The sequence below is a fragment of the Pipistrellus kuhlii genome, unplaced genomic scaffold (assembly GCF_014108245.1).
Source record: "Pipistrellus kuhlii isolate mPipKuh1 unplaced genomic scaffold, mPipKuh1.p scaffold_m20_p_13, whole genome shotgun sequence".
Taxonomy (NCBI): domain Eukaryota; kingdom Metazoa; phylum Chordata; class Mammalia; order Chiroptera; family Vespertilionidae; genus Pipistrellus; species Pipistrellus kuhlii.
Genome location: NW_023425438.1, coordinates 50,037,588 through 50,064,802, shown reverse-complemented (window position 1 = coordinate 50,064,802; position 27,215 = coordinate 50,037,588). Strand labels below are relative to the sequence as shown.

The following is a 27,215-nucleotide window of genomic DNA, read 5'->3' as shown; positions in this document are numbered from 1 at the left end:
TGGAAAATTGTGCTGTTATTATTATAATAATTACTTTTCAACAAACTGAAATGAGAAGGTCTGTGGTCAGTCTCTTCTTTTGCTATCACTGGTGAAGGCTCCTGAAAGGGTCTTCTCGTAGCAAATGGGAAATATGGTGATTGGCACAGGGCCTTCCTGCTCATGCTAACTGGCCTGGTTCTGTGGGCCAGGCTGTGAGCTCAGTGGCTGGGCCTGGCCTTCCTGGTCCTGGTGGGTGTCCAGCACCTAGTGTGGTGCAGGCATGGGCAGGCGTGCAGATATCTCCCTGAGGAGTGGATTGGGTATGGCTGTGTCTCATTTTGTTTTAGTAGATAGTATTTTAGGCAAACAGCAATAGAACAGGTTACACTATAATCACAGCATTTAAAAATGAAAGTCAAGAGAGTGAGAACAAGTGGAATTTGTAAAATGATCCGGCACTGTGATGTCAACATTGTTGAGGTGGTGAGTTTTTAAGGCCTCATTTGGTGCCACACCCTGCTGTGTCGGATGGGGTGGACAGAGGACAGGGCTGGCAGTGTTCCTGGGACAGGCAGCTGTGGGTGCAGACTGCCTGGGAACTCGTAGAAAATCCACCTGACAATGCTCACTGTCACCTGGGTCCTTACCATCTTTCACCCATGCTATAGAATTAGGAGTGGACTCTAGACACCTTATCCACTAAAAAGATTATGATACTCTAAAAATTACAAATAAAGTATCAAGTATAAAATTTAAGACAAATTGCTACTTCCCGTCTCTCCTTGAGGATGGATGGGTATCCTCATTTCACTGGGCTCTGAAGCACAAGTGTGCCCTGTTTGCTAACGTAGACTGTGTTTCTGTGTGTATATGCCTGTGTATGTGTGTGTGAGCATATATGTATGTGTGTGTGAAATGTTCTTTCAGAAATCAACATAAAGATCAGAGGTGCACAAAGACAGGATGCTGCCCCAGCCAGGACTGTAGGGCCTGGTCTGCCTACCATGGGCTAAAAGATGCTGCAAGAATGGTTCATGGTGTTGCCAGGGGGGACAGTCCCACACCACAGTATAAACTTATCACAGGAAAGACTCAGTCCACATGGATGTGTTAACATAAAAAACCATTCAAACCTGTAAAGACTTTTTGTGAGTTTATTTGAGCTAATCTGTCGACAATTGCCGGGAAGCAGAATCTCAATGGATTGAGATAATGCTCTGGAGAATGACGGGTTATATCTATATTTATACATTGCAATCAAAGGAAGGAACATAGGTGGGTTACATGAAATCCACTGGTGATAGACTAGAGAGGTGGGAGAAAGCAAAGGGGGGAAACCCCTGGAATTGGATAAAAAGTAAAATGATGGACACTTAGGTGGTTGTAGGAACAAGTAACCTGATGATAACAATGAAGGAACTTGTGGTATCTGTCCCGGCACCAGCACATTGAGTTGTGCCCCAAGGGGTTCAGAAAAAGGGAAGTTACAAGTTACCTAGACATTTCAAAGGGCATGTTATTATACGTAGATGCAAAAAGACTCATAGGCTCAGTTAAGGTAAAGGTTGACCTTGTCAGGGAAGACACCAGCCTAGGAGGTGACTACCCACGAAAACTGCTTTTAGTTAAAGTTTAATTTCAGACCATTCTTTGTGGTTACTTTGGGTCTCTGACTCTGCAAGACTGGTATGCAGGCCTCCCCTGAGCTGGTCAGGTCAGCATGTGGCCCTTTCCATCCACAGACACAACTGCCTCAAAGCAAAATGCCGCACAGGATTCCAGGCGAGATGAGGAGAGCACCTTCTCTGCGGAGCTGAGCGGCCCTGAGTGGGCTGAACGGCATGACCGCCTGCGAGTCTGACAGGAGCGCCAGCATGAGCATCGCCTCCCTATAGAGAATGTCCTTTTGAAATATGTTCCAGGAGGCTGCTTCCATCCTATTAATTATGTCACTAACAGTAAAGCCGAATAATTAATGATCGTGGGACACTCGAAACTCTGAAATGCCATGTAAATGTTAAGGAGTAAATTACTCTGTGTACTAAATAGACATGCCGTTTTAAAAATATTCCACAGGGGAAGGGTAATTTCCAGAAGGGCCAGCAAGCTTGGTTTCACTGTCTTCGGGAACTTTTTATTCCTGATTGTCTTACCCACGTTGTCAGAGGCTTGTATTCTGTTTTCTGAAGTGTTGTAACGCCTTCCATCTGAAAGGCTGCTTGGTCCTTTCGGCCCTGGGAACCAAGCTGCCTATTGGACTTGAGTAAACCTGAGTTTATTTGATTCTCTCTAGCTGGAGGCAGTTTGGGCCCAAAGAGAAGGAAGAGGTCAAGGTCATTGAGCACCAAACGCAGATCCTTGGGCTGATGCCTCTCCTGGCCATGACCTTGGCGCTGGCCAGCCGGTGAGATGCCTCAGGGTTTGCTTTCTCAGGTGAATTGAGGCTCTGGCACTCGTAGGGCTGAGGAGAGGCAGGGGCTTCACTTTCTCACTGTGAGCGTGAAAGGGTCTGTGGTTAACCGGGCCCCAGCCTTACAAGTGGTGCTCACATCTGGCCATCTGTGCCCAGATGACGGGATCACCGAGAATTTGAGGAGACTTGGACCAGCTTTTCTCCAGAGTTTCTAAGAGAAACAGAGCCAGACCCATTTACAATTTCTCTCCTCTGGTAAAGGTTCTAATTTACAGTGCCGTTTTCAAAAATAGATCAAAGTGTATGAATATGTCCGGAGCAGGGGAGCCCGGCTGCAATAAACAGCAGCAACAGCACTATCGGTTCACCCAGGCCCTCATCATCCCTGCTCAGACCTGGGCCGCTGGAGGCCATCGCTGCCTGCTGAAGATCAGACTCTGGGGGCTGCCTATTCCAGTTCTGACTCAGAACTCCTGAAACTCTTGGGATATTCTGGGCGATAAGAGCCTCTTTTATTCTGGCGAGGTGACTCAGGGTGGGCTTCTGGATGGAGGCTGGACACAAAAAAAGACCCAGCTGTGATTAGAAACTTGGTATTTTCAGCCCCACCCCCATCCTGCAGAGAGGAGCTGGAAATGGAGTGGATGAGGGAGTGGATGATGGATCAAACCTACATGATAAAGTCTCCGTAGAATCTGGGAGGTATCAGATTCAGGTGGTTCGGCTCCCTTCTCGGCTGGGCTGGCTGACCACCTCCACTACAATACTGACTTGCAGTGGTGAGAGTGGACGGGCCTCTTTTCCTGACTTCGAGGAAAAACAATCAGTATTTCCCTCTCTAGTGTGAGACTCACTGCAGGATCTGGTGGGCGCCTCTTGTTACGGTGAGGAAGTTTCCTTCTGATCCTAGTTGGCTGAACATTTTATCAGAGATGTTGAATTTTGACTGAAGTTCTCCCTCTCCTCTTTATCTTATTTATTTAGTTGCTATGATTGTTCCAGCTTTGGCCTTGGGAGTTCTTTTATGTTGACTCCCATATTGTCTTTATCTCTTGATCCTTATGTCCAACTTCTGCCAAACCTGTTTAGGTCTCAAACGGTGTATAAACTCCCTTGGTTGTGGACAAGCACGCTTTGTCTTTAGCTTAATATTTTTAACATTATTTTCTACCAAAATTCTTTTATTAATGATATGTCAAAAAACACCTAGCCAGTGCATGCAGGTTTGGTAACACTTTTTAATTGATATGCTGTTCTTTATTGTTCTTACACCCTAGTTGAATGTTAACATAAAAGTATCCAAACCTGTAAAGAATTTTTGTGAGTTTATGCTGAAACCGGTTTGGCTCAGTGGTAGAGCGTCGGTCTGCGGACTGAAAGGTCCCAGGTTCGATTCCGGTCAAGGGCGTGTACCTGAGTTGCGGGCACATCCCCACTAGGGGTTGTGCAAGAGGCAGCTGGTCGATGTTTCTCTCTCATTGACGTTTCTAGCTTTCTGTATCTCTCTCTACCTCTCTGTAAAAAGTCAATAAAATATATTTAAAAAAAAAAAAGAATTTTTGTGACTTTATTTGAGCCTATCTGTCAATAATTGCCAGGAAACAGAATGTCTGTGGATTGGGATAATGCTCCGAAGAATGGTGAGCTATATCTATAGTTATACATTATAATCAAAGGAAGGGACGTAGATGGGTTACATGAAATCCATTGGTAATAGACTAGAGAGGCGGGAGAAAGCAAAGTGAGGAAACCTCTGGGATTGGATAAAAAGTAAAATGATAGACACACACTTAGGTGAGTGCAGGAACAATTAACATGATGATAATAATGAAGGAACTTGTGGTATCTGTCCTGGCACCCAGCACATTCGGTTGTGTTCCAAGAGGTCTGGAAAAAGGGAAGTTACAAGTTACCCAGACACTTCAAGTGTATGTTATTATAGATACAAAAAGACAGGCTCAGTTAAGGTAAAGGTTGACCTTGTCAGTGAAGATATCAGCCTACAACGTAACTACCTACCATAACTGCTTTTAGTTAAAGTATTAATTTCAGATCATCCTCTGTGGTTTCTTTAGGTCTCTGAGTTTGTAAGCGCCATGCAGGCCTCCTCTGAGCTTGTCAGGGTAGCATGTGGCCTCTTTTGTTCACACAAAGCACCCATTTCTTATGAGAAACTCAAGGCTGGTTCCCATTTCTCACAAATAGTATAGTGACCAGACAGCCTGGGTATTCTAATAAAGTATCAAGTAAGGCAATTCTGTTAAGTTAGCATACCATGTGTTCATTAGTATTCTGGCAAAACATGGTCACATAGACAGGACATAAGCTGGCCTACTAAGTAAGTCACACAGATGTGGAGGGGAACACCTTACAGCATTGCTCAGGGCAAAGTTGTCAAACACCTGACGTGTATGCGTGTGTGTGTGTGTGTGTGTGTGTGTGTGTTTCGAGTGTGTGTGTGTGTGTGTGTGTGTGTGTGCACACCGCCTCTTTTCATTCCTTGCTTATAGCAGACATCAACGAGTGGTCACAATTATTTTTCCACTGAGCTTATTGCTATATCCTTTAGAAATGCAGTGGTGCCTCGCATAAAGAACGCCTCGCACAGCGAACGCTGCACACAACGAACTTCATTTCATGATTCATACAACGAACTTCGTTTCACACAACGAAGTCGCCCGAGCTTCCACGACCGCTTTGCCCGAGCTTCCACGACCGCTTCGCCCGAGCTTCCACGATCGCTGCCGATGTATTGCATCCTTCCGCGCAGGCACTGCAGGCAGTCATTAGTCACTGCGCTTAACTTAAGCACGTATCGCGGCAATCGTTCTTCATTACGAATTAAATCACGCACGTATCACGGCAGTCGTCCTTTTAAGTTAAACTCAATATTTTTTTTATATCATGGCTTCTAAAAAAAGCAGGAAGGTGATTTCCGTTGAAATGAAACAGGACAATGCTCAAAGGGAAGCGTCATCTGATAACGAGGAGCAACAATCAAACAATCAACCAATCCCAACTGCTGACATCAAGAACATCCTGGTCAAATGGAAAGCAGTTCAGGAGTTTACCAATGCCCACTATCCGGATTCAGCTGAAGCAAACAGGATCAACGATCTTTACTCCAATACTCTTGTCCGTTATTTCCGGCAGATGTTGGAGAAAAGAGAAAAACAAACGACTTTGGACAGGTTTTTCATGAAACCATCGGCCAAAAAGCAGAAAATGGATGAAGATGTGCAAGATTCGGTAGACTCTACTTAGTCTGTCTTAAAATTAAAAAAATGTGTGGTTTTTTTTTTAAAAAAATATGTTTTTAGATGTATCTAAATAAAAATAATAACAAAAAATTTATCTTTTTTTATGTCATCTTAGCATATTTTATGCTACAGAACGAATTATTTTTTTTAACATGTATTGTTATGGGAAAACGGGTTTCACATAACGAACTTTTCGCATAACAAACTTGCTCCTGGAACGAATTAAGTTCGTTGTGTGAGGCACCACTGTGCTTACTTTTTTTTTTTTCATGGCCCCAGAAGATGCTCCGGGGTCATGCATTTCTCCTTTTTCCTGTCCCAGTCCTGCTCAGAGGATGAGGCTGGGAAATGTACGTCCATCAGTATATATAGCAACATTTTACAAATGAGTTCACACTGAGCCCTCTGACCCCAGGCCCGCACCACAGGATTTATTCTAGCATGCTTCCTTTTCCTCATTTGTAACGTCTGTCTCTAACTGAGAAAGCTGACTCTCAGTATTTCCACTACATTTTCTTATGCGTTGTGTTCCATGTGTTTTTTAAAAACTTTTTCATTTAGAGTTGAAATACAGATATTGTTTAGTTTCAGGTGTGGTGGACATAGTGATTAGACATTTATATACCTTATGAAGTGACCCCCTGGTAAGTCTAGTCCTACCTGACACCATACATAGTTATTATAGTATTGACTATATTCCTTCTGCTGTACTTTAATTTACAGGCACAGTGTAGTCAGATGAGAAAACCCATTGTAGCCCAGGGACTATTTTTACAAATTGCCAGTTATAAAAATACTCACCAGCTACAATAGGTCTTCTTGTTTGATCAGAGTACGCATGTAAACTAGTTTCAGAATTGCAAATCCATACCACTGTGGGGAAAACGTTACCAACTAGATGACACTGTTAGGGTATAGTTTTTCTTTTCTTCAGCCTAATCTAATCACGGCACATTAAAATGTCTCTTGAAGCATTGCTTTAACTGCCTCCCGCGGTGGGTTTTCATATGTTGTATTTTCATTTTCACTTTCATTCAATTCAAAATAGTTTAAAGTTTCCCTTGAGACATCTGCTGTGACTGCTTTGGTTATTTAGAAGTCATGGCCCAAGAACATTCTTTATATGAATTCTCTTCTTTTAAATGTGTGGCCAAAGGAATGCACACACACATGCACACGCACAGGCACACACACAGGCACACGTTGAGAAGAAAGTGTGATCTGTTACAGGTGGGAAGATAGTCTTATAAATGTCTGGTAGGTTAAGTTGATTGATTATACTCCTTGCTGATTTTCTGCCTATCTGCTCCTTTAATAACCGAGAGAAGAGGGTTGGCATTCTAAGTTGTCTATTTCAGGTCCTGCCTCAGTATTTTGAGTCTGGTTTTTTTTTTTTGTTTTGTTTTGTTTTTTTATACATTCATGTGCAGGATTGCTATGACTTATGGAGAATTGATTCTTCTGTTATGTAATTTTGCTTTAAATCCCAGAAACTGTTCCTTGCCCTGAAGCCCATTATGTGGTATTAATATAGGTCCTCCAGGTTTCTTTTGTTTAGTGTTTTCATGGTGCATCATCCTTCATATTTTTAATTTTAACTTACCTATATTTTTAAGGGGGGTTCTTGTAAAACAATATACAGTTGGGTCATGGCTTTTTATCTAACTTGAAAATCTCTAACATTTAACTGGTATGGTTAGACCAATGGCATTTAAAGTGATATTTGATATTTTAGGATTAAATCCATATTGTTAGCTGATTTTTATTTCCACCACTTTTGTTTCTTTTTTCCTGTTTGCTCTTGGATTAATTGAACATTTTCAATTATTCCATTTTATCTTTTTAATTGATTTGTTACTCATGCTTCTTTTCAAAATATTTTAACTGTTGATCTGGGATTTACAGTATAAATCTTAGTGAATCAGAAATTACCTTCAAATAACATTATACTGCTCCCCATGTGGTGTAAGGACCACAAACATTGTATTTCCAATTCCTCCCTTCCATCCTTTTTTCTATTACTGTTTTCATATAATTTACTTCTAAATATGCTATAAACACATTGCTACTCTTTTTTTTACAGTTATATTTTAAATCAATTAAAAATAATGATGACAATCAAATATCATTTTATCTTTATTTAATTTCCAACACTTAATTTCTTTGTGCATATCTAAGTTTCTAACTGATACTATATTTGTTCTGCTTGAACTTTTAATGGTTTTTTGTAGAATAGGTCCACTAACAGTAGATTTTTTCCAGTTTTTGTGTTTTGTTTTTTTTTGAGATAATCTTTATTTCTCTCTTTTCTCTAAAAACATTGCCAATAGATACAGAATTCTGTGTTGGTAGTGTTATTTTTTCTTTGAGCACTTTAAAGATGCCCCTCAGTCACCTTCTTGATTCCTAGATTCTCAGGAGAGAACAGCCATCATTTCTCTGGCTGTTTCCTTATATTCCCATTCCAGATGCTCTTAAGATTCTCTTTGGTTTCTCAGAGCTAAATTATACTGGCCTAGGTGTGGTTTCGTGGTTTGTGTGTTTGTTGTTTGTTGAGCCTCTGGGATGTGTGGGTTGAGGTTTTAAATCAAATTTGGAAATAAATTTAGCCATTATTTTTTCTTCTTCTTCTTCTTTTTTTTCTTTCTCGTTTTGGGAGGCTGAGGGGAGGTCAAGGGGGGAAAAAGGAGATATATGTACTACTATTTGTAATCCTTCAAACAACAAAAAAAAGGCAGCCATAAACAATTAAAAAAATAAAATTCTGAAAAAATAAAATTGCTTCGTATTGTCTACTGGTCACGGAAGTGATGGCTTTTCTTCTATCTTTTTTCTCTTTGCTTGAACATGGATGACATTCATGGATCCAGCTTCAGGCTCTCTGTTCCTTCCTTATGCGACGTCCAATCCCTGAGCGAGAGGTGCTGTCCCCTAGGTGGAATTACGTTCATCGAGGCTCCCTGCAGTCTTTTCACACTGTTTACAAGCCCATGACACAAAGGGTGACTAGGCCACATAACAGAGTGGCATATATCCTACATGTGTATACACACGTGTCCTTGTGTGGAACATAACATGTCCTGCGCATCATGTTTCCTTTTTCTTCATCTCCATTTTTATTGTTTAGCTGGATTTAAAACTTATATCCCTTTTTATTAATTTATTTGTTTATTTTTGTTTTTGTTAATACTCACCTGAGGATATTTTTCCATTGACTTTTAGAGAGAGTGGAGGAGAGGGAGAGACAGAGAGAAACATCGATGTGAGAGAGACATATCGATTGGTTGCCTCCTGCATGCACCCCAGCCATGGCTGGAGATTCAGCCTGCAGTCAAGGTACATGCCCTTGGCCGTGTAGTCTGAGGGCCACCACTCTATCCAAGGATCCAAACTTCCAGGGCAAACATTATATCTTGATTTTTAAGAAGTATATTGCCACTCACTAAAAATTAAAGTTTTTCTTGATGTTATGGAAGCCTCCCCAAATGCCAACATCAGAGACATAGTGAGAGATCATGTTCTAGCTTTAGGTTTCAAAGGTAGAAACGAGAAGTGATTAATGGAAATGAATTAATTAATAACCCCGAGCCCTGAGCATGGCTATGCAGGTGACAGAGCTGACAGGACCGAGCTCTCACCCCTGCAGGCTAAGGGCCAGACCTTTCAGATTTCCTTGGCTTCCGGCTCCCTGTGCCCCCTGGTCCCTGAGTCCCTATCACAGCTCTGCCCTCCTTCACCTTCCTGCTTTTCCTCTGTGCCCCCTGGTGGGAGGGGTCCTGGGAAGAAGTGTAGCAGTCGGGGGAGAGGTATCCATGTCCCCAAACAAGCCCAGGAGAAGCAGGTGTTTCTGGATGCCTCTGGCTTTCCCGCGTCTCTCCAGTTCCCTGACCCTGCTCCCTGTCCCTCAGCGGATGAGGAAGCAGCTTAATGACACTATGCTGGCACCTCCTGGTGCCCAGCACCCGCTTGCTTGTTAAATCTCAGGGTGGGGCTGTGACTATCGCCTGTCTCCGCCCCTGTTTCTGTTTGTTGTGTCTGCAGCCCGGCTGGCCAGGCCTGGACAGACAGCGCTGCTGAGTCAGGCCTGGACCTGCTGCGTGCAGCTTGCGCTGCCTTGTCTGGGGGTTTACAGTAACTGGTCAGCATCAGGCCGGGCTCCTAACCCCCCACCCTCTCTGCTCCACAGGCCCCAGTGATCCCCCCACTGCATCGCTCTTGCCCTCAGCACGCCTGTGGGTCCAGAGGGAGGGGAGCCCAGATTTTGCTGGCTACTCCGCTGCTGGGCAGTGCTGTGACCTGTGTAAATGCCTTTGAACTTGGTGACAGGATGGGCAGGAGCCAGTGAGGTCAGGTGAGCAGAGCTCTGCTCAGTGTTTTAGGCCCGTGAGAGAGAGCAGGCGCTGACCCAGGAGTTTCTAGCCTGGGGAGGAGGCAGGGATGTGCCTTGCATTTAGACTGTGTAGTGTGTCCCCAGTTCTCGGCCTCAGGCTGGGCTATGTGGTGAGGGGCACCAGGGGTGAGAAATACTGAATGATTCTTTGGGGATTTGGGGGGACGGAGAGGAGCAGGGACCTGTGCCCTGTTCCCACCACCCTGAGAGCAGAGACAAGTGGGAGGCAAGGGAATCTCTGCACTTGGTGGGGCCCAGAGATGGTGAGAAGAGGCCCCAGGATGGTCGCTGAAGGCAGGACAGGCAGGGGTGGGCTGTCGACCTGTGACTTGGTCATATGGCAGGACTATCGCAATCAGCTGTGGTGGCAGCTGTGGTTCAGTCCCAGAGACAACCCTGTGTCTGCAACCCCGGGCGGCACTGCTTCCTGGCCCTCAGACGTTGCTTCCCAGTGGAGAGTGGGACCTTTGGCCTGAGGTGAATCCTGCACTTGGCTGATTATTTGCCTCAAACAGCAATTCTGAACCTGAGGTGATGGATGAAGAGTTTTAGCCTCAATGAGAAGGGGTCAAGAGGAGGTCAAGGGCAGTTGTAGTAAGGGAAAGGGGGGGATGAGTGTCTGGAGAGGGGACTCCCTGCCTCTGCATCAGAGCCAGACCCAGGGAGGGCGAGGTGAGCGGGCTGGGCCTTCACACAGGCAGGGACCAAGGGTTTCCCCCGTGAGAATGATGATCGTGAGAATGATCACCTCCTGTGCTCTCTCATGTGAGAACCAGCATGGTCATTTCTCTGAAGGAGGCTTAGTAAAGGAGTACATGTGAATGGGGGCTGTGGTCAGTCATGTGTGTGCTCGTGTCCGTGGTAGTGGTGGTGGTGGTGATGGTGGTGATGATGGTGGTGGTGGTGGTGGTGGTGGTGGTGATGGTGGTGTGATGGTGATGGTGGTTATGATGGTGGTGGTGATGGTGATGGTGGTTATGATGATGGTGGTTATGATGATGGTGATGGTGGTAGTGGTGACGGTGGTGGTGATGGTGGCAGTGGTGGTGATGGTGGTGGCGATGGTGGCAGTGTTGGTGGTGGTGGTGGTGATGGTGGTGGTGATTGTGGTGATTATGGTGGTGATGATGGTGGTGGTGGTAATGGTGGTGGTGATGATGATGCTGGTGGCAGTGGTGGTGGTGGTGATGGTGGTGATGGTGATGGTGGCATTGGTGGTGATGGTGGTGGTGATGGTGGCAGTGGTGGTAGTGATTGGTGGTGATGGTGATTGTGGTGATAATGATGGTGATGATGTGGTAACGGTGGTGGTGATGATGATGGTGGTGGTGATGGTGATTGTGGTGATGATGGTGATGGTGATAGTGGTGATAATGGTAATGGTAGTGATAATAATGGTGGTAGTGGTGGTGGTGATGGTGATGATGGTGGTGGTGATGGTGGCAGTGGTGGTGATGGTGGTGGTGGTGGTGATAGTGGGGTGGTGATGATGGTGATGGTGATGGTGGTGATAATGGTAATGGTGGTGATAATGGTGGTGGTGGTGATGATGATGGTGGTGGTGGTGGTGGTGATGGACATGCTTGCTTTTCTCCTCTGGGATAATGTGTGGTGTCTACATGGAGGAGAAGAGAATGGAGAAGAAAGTGACAGCAGGCATGGGGATGGTCTGAGGCCCCATGAGGAGGCCAGGCACAGTGACTCCCTATGACCATCCCTAGTCCTGACGGTCAGAGCACTGCCAGGGCCCGTTTCCACCTACACTTCAGGGAGGCTGCCCCTCAACAGACTTGGTAGCACGTGGGAACAGAACAGGGGTTCCCGGCACAGCAAGAAGGGTTAGGCCGGCAGCTGGGAGGTATGACCTAGAGGACCCTCAGTCAGGGAAGCAGCACAGGAGAAAATGGGGGCACTGCTGGGAGTGCTGGGCAGACTCAGATACTGAGGCCAGTGGCAGGTCTCTCAACCCGAGGGTCTGATCAAAGCCACTGTTGTCTTTGAGTCTTCTAGTCTCCCTCCAGTGGCTCAATTCCTTTCACACCTTCATGGGCTGGTGCACCCAGTGGTCTCCTTGCCCCGGCATTAGACCCTCCCTGCACAGAGGCCTCTGCCCTCCTCCTGTCCTGTATGCCCTCCAACCTCAGACCCAGTCCTGTGCTCCATTCTGAGAGGCTGTTCCCCCTCCAATGCTGAGCCCTGGTGGGCCTGCCTTAAACAGCTGGCCCTCATCTTGCTATCCAGTGGCCCTATCCAGGCATGCTGTCCTCACTGCCCAGCACCACCAGGGCAGAAATGACCCCTCCACCTGCCATGTTGCAGACAGACCTGACACTGTTCCTCCCTTCCCCTTCCCACCCTCGTGTCCATCAACACGTGCTGCCAGGCTGTTGGTGGAGGCAGAGATTTGCTGAGAGGCAAGCATGAGCATCTCCCCATTGTTGTCAGTTTGGATTTCCAGACACTAGTCATCTTCAGACAGGTCTCCAGGGGTGAGGGCATGTGGACTGGAGTTTGAGGGCTGCTGAGACCACATGGAAAGTCACCTCTTTGCCTGGCATATGCATCTTTGAGACATTTACTGTCCTTGTAAATGGACAGTAAATGTGTATTTCAGCACATTTACTGTCCTTGGAGCTGCAACCACCATTGTGACCTTGGATAAGTCACTTCCTCTGTACACCTGGGTTTTCCAATGGATTCAATAAGGATAAGACTTCCTCTGTAGACACTGTGAGAGCTAAGTCATATGAGACCATGAGCATAAAATGCTTCCATGTGTACCCAGCATGGGGCCACCGACATCTCTGCGATGTGCCCACTCTGAGTGTTTTGAGAGAAAAACACCACTGTCTCATGTGGTGCAGAGACCGGCAGATGTGGCAGGCCCTGGGCAGCTGGGCTGGACAGACTCTGAGGGCTGGGGAGGGGTCCCCAAGCAATGTCACTTTAGTAAGGTGAGCAGGAGCCTCCAGGTGTATGTGGGAGGACCTGCGGGGAGGGGACCTCTGCACACAGAATGAAGCGTGCGAGAATGTGACCCATCTAGGGACCCCAGGATAGGCATGGGCTGGGATGGAAACCATCGTGTAGCTTGTCAGGATATCAGTATATCCAGAACCTGGTTTTCACCTGTGCTCCAAACACAATCCCTGAAACCCTGCTTCTCCCGACCGCCGACTTCAGTGTTTGCCGCCATTGCTAACGTGGGCACGCACTGTGGGCAGCAGCTCCTCAGTAAAGCATATTGGTAAACATCACATTTATTGTCCTGTTTTTACCAATTTCAAAAGTAATGCATATCCATTGTAGAGGTTTTCGAAAAGACAAACACAAAGAGGAAAGTAAATATATCCACAAACACCCTTCCTGGGTTTATTGCACCACTTACATCGCATTCTTTCTCTGCAGTGTGTGTGTTTGTGTTTAAAATTCCATAGCTCCCCTTCTCACCTAAGAGTTGGTATGGTTACTCCTTTGCAGTGCAGATGTAATGGCTGGTGCCATTTATCACACAGATGTGCCAAATTTATTCAGTCAGTTGATTCATACCTATTTTTTCCTAGCTGTGACTGTTTCCTTGAGATCAGGTATTTAGACAATGTTTGTATTGTCAACAAAAGTTATACCCATTCCCACTCCCACCAGGAGTTAAACACAAATCTTAATAGTTGTGGGATCAATGACACTGATCAACTCTAGACCTTGACCCAAAGTAAAAGTTACCCTTTTCATTACTACTCTGTGTATTCAAATGTATAATACATACACGCCATCAAAGAGAGAAATCTCCTGTAGCAGTCAGTGCTTACCTCACCGCTGAGCTGTGCTCTAGTATTTTCTTTTCATTTTATATCATTTTGAGAAAAGCTAGTCGTGAAGAGTTAAACTGACTTCATTTTATTAAACTGTTATTTTTCAAACACAGCCCAGACTCAGTGATCAGATGGAAGGGCCTTGCTCAGTGTAGCTGAGAGCTGCAGGTCATCAGAGAGCTCCCAGGATGACGGAAAGAAGCCAGGGTTCCAGGGGGTACACCTTCCAGTTCAGGCTGTGGGTGGCTTCTGCTGACACTCTGATCTCAGACAGTTCAGTTTTCACTGGAAGTTAGTGGTTTGGCCCTTTGGGACCTCAGGTTATGTGTTTGGAAATGGGAAAGAAAGAGATAAAGGTCTGTCAGTGTCCCCTAAGCACTGACACTTACAAAGAATGACTGGCTCTTCCTGTCTTCTTGGCTGATGTGGATCTTGGGAGAGCTTGTGCACAGCAGGTCTGTCTGTAGCATGGCGGGTGGAGGGTCATTTCTGCCCTGGTGGTGCTGGGCAGCGAGGACAGCATGCCTGGATAGGGCCACTGGATAGCAGGGTGAGGGCCAGGCGGAGTTCATGCTCCCACACATGTTCAGCAGGGAGTTGGTTGCTGCATGTGTGTGAGGAAAGAGTTGCTCTTAAACTCTTCTGTGGAAATCTTTGGATTCTGAGATACTTTCTCCCTACATTTCAATGTTTCCCTAGCACTTGGTAGATTTTTTTTTTTTAAAAAAAACATGCTTTAAAAATTTAAAATTTTAATTTAATTTTTAAAATCCTCACCGGAGGATATGTTTTCTAAATTCATTTTAGAGAGGGAGGTGGGGGGAGGGAGAGAGGGAGAGTGAGAGAAGAGAAACATTAGACAGTTGTCTCCTGTATGCACCCTGACCCAGTAATGAACCTGCAACCTAGGTATGTGCCCTGCCTGGGAATTGAACCCGAGACCTTTTGGTGTATAAGATGACGTTCCAACCGACTGAGCCACCCAGCTGGAGTGGAGGTAGATGTTAATAACATCACGTTATGTCAGGAAACGAGGAGAAAATCTGAGACCGGCTATTTCTACAGGAGCCATGGCCATGACTGCTTTCTATGGGTGACAGGCTGAATGTTGCAAGAGTGACATTTAGTTACTTAGCAGTGAAGTAGATGAATGCAGAGTACACACCGAAGTGAAACTGTAGAATTAAATCATATTTTTGTCCTTTAACCCCTTTATTTCCAAGCTCAAACTTCTTTCAACCCTATGTACCTTTTCAACTTTACTTTTTGTGCATTACAACCTGGGAGAAATTAGATTTTATACCACACACACAAAAAAAAACTCCCCACCCCCATCCCCTAAAATCAGATTATCAAATGAACAATACAGTTTGAACTTATTATTCATGCAAACACATCGTTGCCTAATGACTGCTGATTAAGAGTCCCTGATAAGTGTTTCTACGTCCTCTCTCTCTGTGGAGCAGTGGACAAGGTACATGTTCCTGTTCTAAGAGCTAGAGGAGGGGGCACACTGCATACTGTGCATGGAACTGGGAGGCCCTAAGATTCCATCAGATAAGCAATAGGGGATTTTTGTTTCTAACCAGGTAGAAGTAACATGCAGAAGGTGTACCCTTCTGACTGAAACAAAAAGAAAAAAGGACACTAGATTGTGTGTGTGTGTGTGTGTGTGTGTGTATGTGTGTGTGTGTAGTTCATATATTGTGCTGAATAGTTTGGACCTCAGGCATTGAAGAACAGTGCTCTCTGAGACAGAGGAAATAAGACGAGTGCCATAATTGTCCCATTTACTGCCTGAGAGGGTCACCAGGCTGTGCCTTGGAATGGGGAACTGAGGCAAAGCAAAGCGAACTCCATGATTTGTAGACTTGAGCATCCAAGAAGACCAAAGCATCTAGGATTCACAGGATAGATGACCTAACAGAAGAGAAACAAGAGAGAACTTGTCTGGACAAGAGAGAACTTGGAGATCTCCAGCAGGCTCCCTTTAAATGTTCAACTGAGTGCTGATTGCTACATGTGTATGAGGAAAGAGTCACCTGAAAGGATCAGAAGGAACAGTAGCTGCTGCTCACACATGATTTAAATAATGTAAGACTTAGAGCTAAAGGGAGTGGGGGAATCCTATATAATAAAAGGCTAATATGCAAATAGACCAAACAGTGGAACAACTGAACAACTGGTCGCTGTGATGTGTGCTGACCACCAGGGGGTGCACGTGGAACATGGCAGATGTCAGCTGCAGCAGGATGGTGGAACAGGTGAGGGGGGGTGTGCTCCAGGCCAAGGCAAGGTGTTGGTCGCTGTCATCGAGGCAAGCCTCTTGTGGTTACTGAAAATTTTTTGCTCTCTTGCGCTGCAGTCCCACCTGGTGCTCACACCTGCTGCTGGTGCTGGCCCCACTTGTACCCACTGCTGGCACCCAGCACCGGCCCCTATCACTCGGCACCATCAATGGGTATGAGTGGCAGCTGTTGGCCCCAATCACCCCTCAGGGCTTCCTCACTTCCCCCTGCTCCTGAAGAGCTATCAGGGACAGCAACTGCCTTTTGCACCCACTGCTGGTGCCAGCCCCAATCGCTCTGTGCCATCAGCTGGTGAGAGCAGGGCCAATGCCATCAGCGCTTGGGAATGGAGCTGCTGGTAGACAACGGACCTGGGGATTGTGGCAGAAGGGCCTGGGCAGGGGCACAGAGGATGGACCGAGACCCACCCCTGTGCCCACCACAGTCTCACCCCACAGTTTCTTTTAAGGTGCATGAATTCATGCACTGGACCCCTAGTGTTATGTATAAGAACAGATATAGGATGATAGCAGATTTCTCATTGGAAAAATGCAAGCAAGAACACAGTGGAACTACAATACAAAAAAAAAAAAAATCAATCTGAAATTCTATACTCTAAAAAGTTAAGTTTCAGGAACCAAAGTATAATAAAGACATGTTCATGTAAAAGTTGAAAGAACTTATCACCAACAGCCTTAACTACTTAACTATAAGAAATATCAAAGGAAATATTTAGGCAAAAGAAAATAATACCAGATAGAAATATGGATCTACATAAAGGAATTTAAAGCTCCAAAATCTGGGTCAACATATAAAAGGTATTTTTTTTTTTTTTTTTTTTTTTTTTTTTTTTTTTTTTTTTTTTTTTTTAGTATTTAACTCTCTTTAAAAATAATGGACTGTTTAAACAAAAATCATAACAATGTAGTGTGAGGTTAACCTAAAAATATAACATAAAAGTAAAATGTATGACACTATCATAAAGGAGGGGGGTGGGGAGAAAAGGAGCAGGTAATATTGTAAGGTTCTCACACTATAGGTGAATATAATATTACCTGAAAGTAGACTATGATAAGTTGGAGATTAGTAATAAAACACTAAAGTAATAAAATGGAGCTATAACTAATAAAACAACAAACTCATTAAAATCCTATATAATGAAGAGCGAATATACTAATTAGGTTGAACAGCAGAATGACTGCCCGAACATCCTTCCAGACGACCATTTAGATGACCTTTCAGATGAAGCCGGGGCTGTGAGGGCTGAGCCCCTTGCATGGATTTTGTGCATTGGGCCTCTAGTGGAATTATCACAAAGAGAGGCAGGAAAAGGATAAATATGAGAAAATGAAGAGATGGTTGAAATAGAACACAAATAGCCAAATGGTAGATGCAAGCCCAAACATATTAATAACACATTAAATTCAAATAGCTCAATTAAAAGATAGAGACTGTCAGATTGGATAAAAAAGCAAGACTTAAGAAAAACACTTCAAATATAAAAACAAATAAATAGTTTAAAAGTTAAAGAATGGAAAAAGACATACCATGATAACACCAGAGGAAAGTTGGAGTGTCTGTTAATAGTAAATAAAGTAGATGTCAGAGCAAAGAATATCACCAGGGATAAATAAGGTCATTTCATAGTGACAAAGGGGCTGAGTCATCAATAGGACATAATGATCCTAAAACCAGGAACAATCCTCTGAGGCAGCTCCTTTGCTAATCCCCACTTTGCAGATGAGGAAACAGGCAGTAGTATGGTTTTCCAGGAACTGGAAGCCTGCTTTGTCTGCCCCTAGAGCACATGTTGATAGGGTGGGCTGTGCCCGGAGAGGAGTCAGGAGATCACACTGGGGTGCCTGGAGGTGCTCTAAGGCACCAAGCCTGAGCTCTGCTCTGTGGAATGGGGAGCTATCACTCGACAAATCTGAACCCATCACACCTAGCAGGTCCTACTTCAGCCTAACAAGCCTCTCACCGTTAGGAGGCTCACCAAAGATGAGGTTCTGCCCTCTGTGGGGTACTCCCGACCTGCCCGTATAGATGATTGTCCCTGCTGATGAATGGGCAGCCTCTCCCATGTGAGACTCAGTGTGCATGGCCCAGGACCCAGGCCCTGTGGGGCCTCTTTGCTTTTCCTTTGTTTTTGTTAATAGTCTTTAAGCACTTCTTATACACACTAGAGGCCCAGTGCACAAAATTTGTGCACTGGTAGGGTCCCTAGCAGCTGCTGCCTGACACTGGTCAAGGCCTCCCTACCTTCCCCTGGCTGGCCCTGCCCCTGGTTGAACTCCAGGAGGAACTCCCAGTTGAGGGGACAACTTACATACTTACTACGTTATTATCATATAGGATAGGCACCTTGATAAGTGCTTTACCTATAGTAACTTAGGTAATTCTCAAGTTTAATGAGTTTGTTATACTTTTACTAGAGGCTCAGTGCATGAAATTCGTGCAAGGGGCTCGGCCGGCACTGCCTCAATGACTGCCTCTGCTTTGGATCCCACTGACATGGCTTTGTCTGGAAGGTCATCTGGAAGGACATCTGGTCTAATTAGCATATTATGCTTTTATTGTTATAGATTAGACTAACTTTACACAGGAAACTGAGGCCAGAGAGAGAGAGAGATGAAAGAACTTGTCTAAGTGAAGCAGCTACAAAACAATCAAGCTAGACTTTGAACCTAGAGTCTGTTCACTTGTGCTCCAGAAAATAGCTGGGTTCATTGCAGTGGGATGAGCACGGTTTGAATTTAACCCATCACTTTGCAGCTGTGTGACCTGGGGCAGGTCACCCCCCTCCTGAGCCCGTTTGCAGGTGCCCAGAAGTGAGTGCTGAACCGTCTCTTTCCGTGATGGTGGAGGCTGGCTGGAGGACCAGGCCCTCCTTTCCCTATCAGGCCTGGGAGGTGATCCGGCTCTTTCCTTGTGCTGCAGAACGGAGGGAAATGCGGGGAGTGTGATTAAACTACTCACCCAAACCCTCTGTGAGTCAGGGAGGGACTGGAACAGGAGCTGGAAGCAAAGCCAGCTCCTCTCCTGCAGCCGCACCGTCCCCAGTGGCCAGGCTTTGTGCTCACACGCGACCTGCATGTTGGCTTCTAAGTCTCAGTGTGTAAGTGAGAACCCCATTGGCCTCATCAGACATGATGCAAACCCTTCACCTGCCCATGTGGAAACACTGAGCTGGAGCTTTGCAGGCTCTGCTGCTTTTCCCCGCTTCCCTCCTTTCTTTATGGTGTGACGACGTCAGCTGAGCCCTTAAAGCTATTGATATTAACTGTATTTGCACATGGCCTCTCCTCCTCATCCAACACACCCAGGTTGACGCAGAAACCAGATTGCATCTTTGCCTCTGACCACTGTGTTGTGGAGAGGGACATTCTGAGAAGTGGGGACATCTGTGGGGATGGATCTCCCTGCCAGAGCTCTGTGACCTTGGACCTCACCCTGGGAGCCTCCGTGTCCTTATCTCTGAAATTCTAGCACATAGTAGGTGCTCAATAAATGCTTGACTTGTCTTCTTCTTTTTTTCTTGGTCATGATTACAGGCACATGTGCTTTTGTTGCTCTTTGCTTTATTGCACTTTGCAGGTACTGCATTTTCATCAACATTGAGGCAAAAAGACTACAACTCTCTGAAGGTCAGATGAGGTTAGCATTTTTATCAATTAGTAATAAAGGAATTTTTAATTAAGGTATGTACATTTTTTAGACATCATTGCACACTTAATAGATTACAGGAGAGTGTAAACATAACTTTTATATGCACTGTGAAACCAAATTATGCATGTGATTCACTTTATTTCCATATTTGCCTTATTGTGATGATCTGGAACCAAACCCACGATATCTCTGACATATGACCTGTACAGTGAAGGACCCCAGCTCTCTCCTCTGCTCCTCTCCCCTCCTCCACTATGACCCACTAGACATGTGTGGAAGCTGCTTGGTTGGGGCTCCTCAGGGTGTGGCCTTGGACCATGGAAGCAAGTCACAGTCTCAGCAAATCTGACTTTAAAGCCTTAGTATCTACAGGGCCAGGCTGGAGGCTGGACTGGCCGCATGTTTCCCTGCGCTGCCACTGGGGTGGAGCTGTGACTAGAGCCCCAAGGGCTGGACTTGGCCTTGCAGCGCAAATTCTTTATTCACAGAGCATCCCTAGGCCTGTGAGTGTCACCTGTACCTGGGTGTCCTTGGCCAGGGGCTGTACCTGCACATTGGCCCCTGCACATCAGCACTGGAAGATACCACCCCCGAGCTCACTGGCCACAGGATCAGTTTCCACGGCAGGATTTGGGGCCCTGCCATTGGGTCTCCCTTGAGAGCCTGCTCCTCTCAGCTCCCAGCTGCTCCGCTCCTCTTCGCTATGTTGTTCCAGAATCCCATGTGGAAAAGCAACCCTGGCCAGAGCAGAATGAAGAAAGATCTGTACAGAACTGGAGCAGGATAAGGTCTCAGAGAGCGCCAGCCCAGCCTGATGATAAGGTTATCAGCAAGCATGCGCTGACCGAGCCTTTCATGTTGGATGCAGAGCTGCTGTGAGCTGTTTGGAAACGTGATCCAGCTGGACCATGGCTGGAGGCTTATATGATAAAGGTTGCCTAAGAAAGCACTAAAGCAATTACAAGTGTTTGTAAATTAAAGTAAGAGTGTGATGGCCAGCCCTTGCCCCCACACCCTCCACCTCCACACCCCCCATCCCTGGTTATTTAGTTGATTGATCCAAGACTAAATTCCCTGGGGAGGTTCAGCCCCACTTTGTTCATCTGGCATCAACCACTTTCTGGAACAGAGCCAAGGCCCAAAATAAGCAAAGCAGAACTCTGGGATCCGACAGAGGTGACATGAGGTCCCTGTGCTGAAGCTCAAGCCCTGACTCCCCTCCTGGGAGTCCTGCTCCTACCGTTGGCTCTCACACATACTCCTGGTTCCCTGGGGTGACAAGAGGAGTAGGGGCAGAGGGAATGCGAATGCAAGCAGCTAAGAGTGCTGGGATCACAGAAGAGTCAGATGAGAAGCGTGAGGCTCAGGCATCCAAGAGCAGAGTGAGTGAGCCCAGCCTGGAGGAGGAATGCGAGCTCTTCTGGACACGAAGTCCTGTAGGCAGGCCGGCTGGTCCGAAGACAGTTGGAGGCTCATCCTCCCATCCTGGACGTTGCGGATTTACTATTGCCTGGGTAACAGTCTTCCACAGCAACCCCCTGGACGTGTATTTCTCAGAGCAGATAAGCAGGTCAGCCTGACTTGGATCTAACACGGCAGAGACCACTTGGCTCCCCATCCAGTTTCTTAAGAAGAAACAGCCAAGAAAAATCCTGGCTGGTGCCTGGACCTTGTGCAGCCATCAATGCTGGTGGAGAGTCGAGTCTAAGTTTGAATGTCATGGCTAGGATTGCATATGTTAGTAGGGGAGGGACAAAATGGGCTTCACTCTAACACCAAGTAACTGTGTAGTAGAGAAAAAGGAGGTCAGGTATAGCTCCTACTCTGAAAGGGCCCAAAAGGTCGGATCTGGCAACTATTCTGAGAAGAGCTTGGTTGGGGTTCAAGTATTGACCCCCAGAGAAAGGGCCTTCTGAATGGTTAACGTGATTTTATCAGCCAGACCATTTGCTCAGCCTCAACCTGATATTCCAAGGGCACTAACAGGTTTCTTACTAACTTCTTCCCTCATAAAATATTTCATGGATCAGAGGCTCCGTTCTTTGGGTTGAGTGGAGGTCTTCAAGAAGAATCCCAACATTCTGGGGCTCAGGACTAAATTCTAGGATTCTCATTTTTGCTTCTACCTTTTGAACATTACACAGACAATCACCTGTTGGTTATAGGGATGTAGAAAGACAGTGCAATGGAAATCGCTTCATGATGATAAATTATTTCTCATCTGAAAGAATCTTGCTCTAAAATTAAAGCAATTGGCTCTTATTTTTTTAAAGATGTTTTTATTTTTGACCTCCTGACATGTGAGCCGCTGGTAGATAAAGTGTCACTTCTGTATAGATGTGGCCACCTTCAGTCCTCTAGTAGTCCAGTGAGTGGGATTTTTATCCTCATGGTTTTCCCACAAATGGCAGAACTAAGACCAGAGATGAGAGGCTGTTTCTTTGGGTCTAGTAAAAGGTGCAGGTTGGGGCTCTACTTCACATCTTGCAAGTCCAAGGCCCTTGTCCCTTGCTTATTTTGGGGGCAGAAGGGTGATAACTTTGCTTTTGGACCCTGTGTTCATCAGTGTTCTACACTTAAGTCTCCTTGAACATAATCTATGCTTTTTTTTTTTTTTTTTTTTTTAAAGCAAGCCTCTATGTTTTTCTGTGAACCTGTAATCATTGGAAAAGAGCTTCTCACAGTGAGGAAATCCACATGTGCTATTTGTGAGTGTCTTACATTAATTAGTAGGCCTTATCTTGTCAGGAAATTAGAGTGGGAGAGCATTGGGCAGTAAAACTGACCCTCATCACTGATAAAGAAAAGAGTGATTTCCTAAATGACCCAAGGAAAATCCATTTTATTGGCAACATTCCTCTGAAGAGCTCAGTCAGCCCAAACTTCATAGGCCGTAAAGAAGGTGATTATAAATTTTGTTATAGAATAGATAGCATCCAGGCATATAAGAGAATAATGGCTAGAGCTGGCATTTATCCTGGGCCAACTTGCCAAATTTTGAATCTACTGTATTCTTTTTCCCTCCTTTACGATGATTCATGCTTCATCCCAACACATCAAGGAAATAGGAGGGGAAAATAAGGCTTCCCAAATTGTCTTCTGCATTTGATCATCTTGCTCAGATTTGTTTGGATGCAAGGAGAGACCCCTTTCAAATCTGCTCAAGCAGGAAAGGAGAATGAATTCACGCTACAGGAGAGAGGGAGTCCAGAGCTCCCAGGGACAGGAACTGGGGATGGATCTGGTGTCCGGGCAGCTCAGCTCTGGTGCCTTGGTTCCCACAGTCTCAGCCTCTGCATCTCTGGTATCTACCCTCTCTCCTTGCTCTGCGGCATTGGAGGCTGCCCTTCGGCTGTGCAGTCTAGCTTCTCCATTTCAGCTGCACTGAGACGGATCTCGCAGGTCTGGTGCTGCATCCCAGCTCTGTTGGAGCTGAGTCTTTCCTGACTTAGTCATCTTTGGTTAGGAAATGGGGTCACGTATCATGAACATGCCTGCTGATTCCCTCCTCATGTGGAAAGAGACAGTTCTCAAAGAATGGGAGCTGAGCAAACATCTACTGCAGTAAATGTGATAGATTTTAAAGCAGTTTCTAACAATCTTTTGTAGCTGATGTATAGACATGGAGTTGACCTTTATGTGTTGCTCTTACACCCAGCAAGTTTGTTAAACTCTCAAATCTTTTTATTTTAAAAAATTTTTATTTTAGAGAGGAAGGGAGAGGAGGAAAGAGAGAGAGAGAGAGAGAGAAACATCAATGATGAGAGAGGATCATTGATCGGTTGCCTTCTGCATGCCCCACACTGGGGATTGAGCCCACAACTTGGGCATGTACCCTGATTGGGAATCGAACTGTGACCTGATTTAGAGGTTAATGCTCAACCACTGAGCAATGCTGGCTGGGTACAAAACAATTCTGATAATCTGTTTGTAGTTCTTTTGCATTTTTTGTGAAGATAATCATATCATCTGTGAAAATGTTAGCTTGTTTCTTCCCTTACAATTACTCATATTTATTTTGTTGTCATATTATTGAAGTGGCAAGGACCTCGAGCACAGCCTTTGAAAGAAGTGGCCAGTAGCAGGCACTCATATTTTATTCTTGGCCTTAATGGCCACGTGCTCACTGTTTCACTGTTGAGGATGCTATTTTGGGTGGGTGTTTTTCATACATTCTTTATCATGTTAAGAAAGGTCTGTTCTAGCCAAAACCGGTTTGGCTCAGTGGATAGAGTGTTGGCCTGTGGACTGAAAGGTCCCAGGTTCAATTCCAGTCAAGGACATGTACCTTGGTTGCAGGCACATCCCCAGTGGGGGGTGTGCAAGAGGCAGCTGATCAATGATTCTCTTTCATTGATGTTTCTAACTCTCTATCCCTCTCTCTTCCTCTCTGTAAAAAAATCAATAAAATATATATTAAAAAAAAAAAAGAAAGGTCTGTTTTACCCTAAGTTTATGAGGAGGCCTGTGTGAGAGTGTGTGTGTGTGTGTGTGTGTGTGTGTGTGTGTGTGTTTAATACACGTTGATTCTGTCTGCTAATGCTCATTTAGGATTTTTCAATCTGTAATCATAAGTGAGGTTGACTATGTTATTTCTTCCTGATACTGCCCTTTTCTAATTTGCATATCAAAGTTATACCACCCTTGTTTGACAATTGGATGTGGGGTGATCCTTTTTCTATTCTCTCGAAGAGTTTGTACAAAATTGAAGGATCTGTTCCTTTGCTATTTGTACAAGTACCTTTATGAAGCCATCTAAGGCTCATTTTGTTCTTTCTGGGGATATTTTGAATAACTGATTCTTTTTTTGAGTGGTTATAGCTACTCAGGCTTTCTATTTCTTTTTGTGTCTATTTTAGTAATTTATATTTTTCTAGTAATTTGTCCATTTCCTCTTGTTTTAAAAGTTATTGACATAAAGTCTATAATGCATTCATATTTTTTTCAACTCTGCTCTAACTCCTTTGCATTTCTCATATTGTTTACTTTCTCCATTTCTGTGTCTCTTGAAATGATATTTCATTTTTTTTCAAATAATACACTGTTTTTGCTCTTAGTCCTCTCCAAGTTGTATCTGGTTTTTTTTTGTTTTGTTTTTTCTATTCCTTTTATTTTTATCTTCATTGTTTTTTTCCTTCTACTTTCTTTGGATTTGTTTCCAGTACCTTCATTTGGGTATTATCTCATTACTTTTCATAATTTTTCTTTTTCAGTTATAAATATTTGAAGTTGTAACTTAAAAAAAAAAAAAAAGATGTGTTGACTAATCAACCATGATTCAACACATAAAAATTTCTGTTTATTAATTCTGTTTTAATTTCCATCATGATTTATTTGAATCATGAATTATTTGAGTATGGTTTTTAAAATATTATAATGTCTGGTATTTAAAAATAATAATAGCAAACTTGGTTGAATTCTTGCTTTATGCCAGGTACCAGTCTTCACATTTCACATGACCTTATATGATGTTTACAACAGCTCTACAAAGTAGACTGTTATGACCCCAATATCATGTACTAGTATGTGGACAATGAGAGTGTAAGCAGTGTGCTTGAGATTACACAGCTCCTGGTTGGCTGTGCAAAGACTCAAACATGGACAGCTGGCCACAGAGTGTAACCACTAACACTACTGCCTTCAGTTAGTAACTGTTCTCATTGTCTAACTGCAGTTTTTCATAGCAATCTAATTTGTTCTCTATTTCTTTTAAGCTATTTTACTTATTTTTTTGGTGACCTATGTTTTCACTATCCTGTGTTAAATATGAATTTCCTTTTTGTTTTTCCCTTTTGGGGTCATTTGGACTTATTGAATGTGTGGACTCGCATCTTTAAACAATTCTGGGAAATTTTAGGTCATTGCCATTTTGAAGACAGTCTCTTCATTCTATTATTTCATTCTACTGGTAAGTGTTTTAGGCTAACGTCAGTATCTCTGTGGTTTTGACTCTGTTGGTTGTCTATCACTTCTAATTTTCCTTTGATTCCCTTGGTGTTTTGCGTTTTGTGATTTTTTTTTTTTTTTGTCTGTCTCATGATTTTGGAATTTTATTTGGGTAATTCAGGCCAGAGTGAATCTGCATCAACTGTAAGATGCCTGGAGACTGCAGTCCACTTAACCCTGGGTCCTGCACAGGCTCCCAGGGCCTCATGGACTCAGGCCACAGAACCATGCATGCAGGCGCTAGTTGAAAATTCTGAGAGATATTTTTGCCCCATCCATGGCCAGAACTGAGGCTGGAATTTCCTCATTATCTCCTCAGGTGAGGGTAGTGTTATTTCTGCCATGGTGAGCACTGTTTCCCAAGGACTGTGCTGTGAGGGTGTCTTTAACCTCCTATAGGGCCTCAGCACCTGCCACCCTTGTTGGAGTCATATTTTCTTATTGTGTCTAGCCTCTGAATATTTCTCTTTATCACCTTACTGAAGGCCCAGAGCACAATTGAAATCACGTGAGAAGGTGCCCTGCTATGCCAGGAGGCAACCCTCAGGGGGCTGGATCCTGTGCCTGACTCGCAGTGTCCTTCAGCATCCCTGCTTGTGTCACTCAGGGGCCGCTTGAGCCATTGCACAGGCTTGGGCAGGCCCCCCTGACTCTGTCTTCCTCTCCGCTCCGGGCCTCACCTGTACGTGCAACCTCTTCCTATCTGGTCCTGACTGTTATGGAGTCCTGGCCTAATTTGCATATTCTCTTTCTCTCTCTCTCTCTCTCTCTCTCTCTCTTTCTCTCTCTCTCTCTCTCTCCATCCTACCAAATAAAAGATAAACCTGCAAATTGACCGCACCTTCGCTATGCCCACAAGCCCTGCCCACCAGCCAATCAGGGCAAGTATGCAAATTAGCCCAAACCAAGATGGCAGTTAATTTGCATACCCAGGCCAGAGAGAAGACTGAAGACACAGTAGAAGGAAGCCAAACACTGCAGAGAAGCAGGCAAGTGGGGCGGGGTGGGGGGAGGGGGGTGGAGATGGGGGGAGGAAGGGAAGCAGGTGGGCCAGTGAACAGGGGGGAAAGCAGGCGGGGCAGCGACTAAAGCAGGAAGCCCTGTTGCAGCAATCTTCAGGGAATCTAGTATATATATATTCCGTGTTTCCCCCAAAATAAGACATCCTCTGAAAATAAGACCTACTTACAGGTTTCCTTCTGAGTGAAATATAAGGCATCCCCCCGAAAATAAGGCCCCCCATAGGCTAAACATGAGAGATTTGGCCCACTGATTCTGAAAGAAATGGAATTACAAGAAATTCACCAGGAAATTCAGGAATTGGATTGTTATGATGATGTTCCAGAAGATGATGACATGATTGTCATTGAATAAATGAGTAAATTTTTGATACTGTAGGATTCACAGTTTGTGTTGACAACTACTGTACTACCGTACTGTATACAGGTAATAAAT

General features: G+C 44.8%; 1 protein-coding gene across 1 annotated transcript in view; it reads left to right on the top strand.

Moving 5' to 3' along the window:
* ACOXL (acyl-CoA oxidase like) overlaps window positions 1-27,215 on the top strand; it is a 186,221-nt gene that overhangs the window by 100,546 nt on the left and 58,460 nt on the right. The window contains 3 exon segments of the mRNA XM_036436138.1: window positions 2,276-2,386; window positions 9,697-9,752; window positions 11,087-11,181. Of these exon segments, the coding sequence (XP_036292031.1) occupies window positions 2,276-2,386; window positions 9,697-9,752; window positions 11,087-11,181 (262 nt within the window).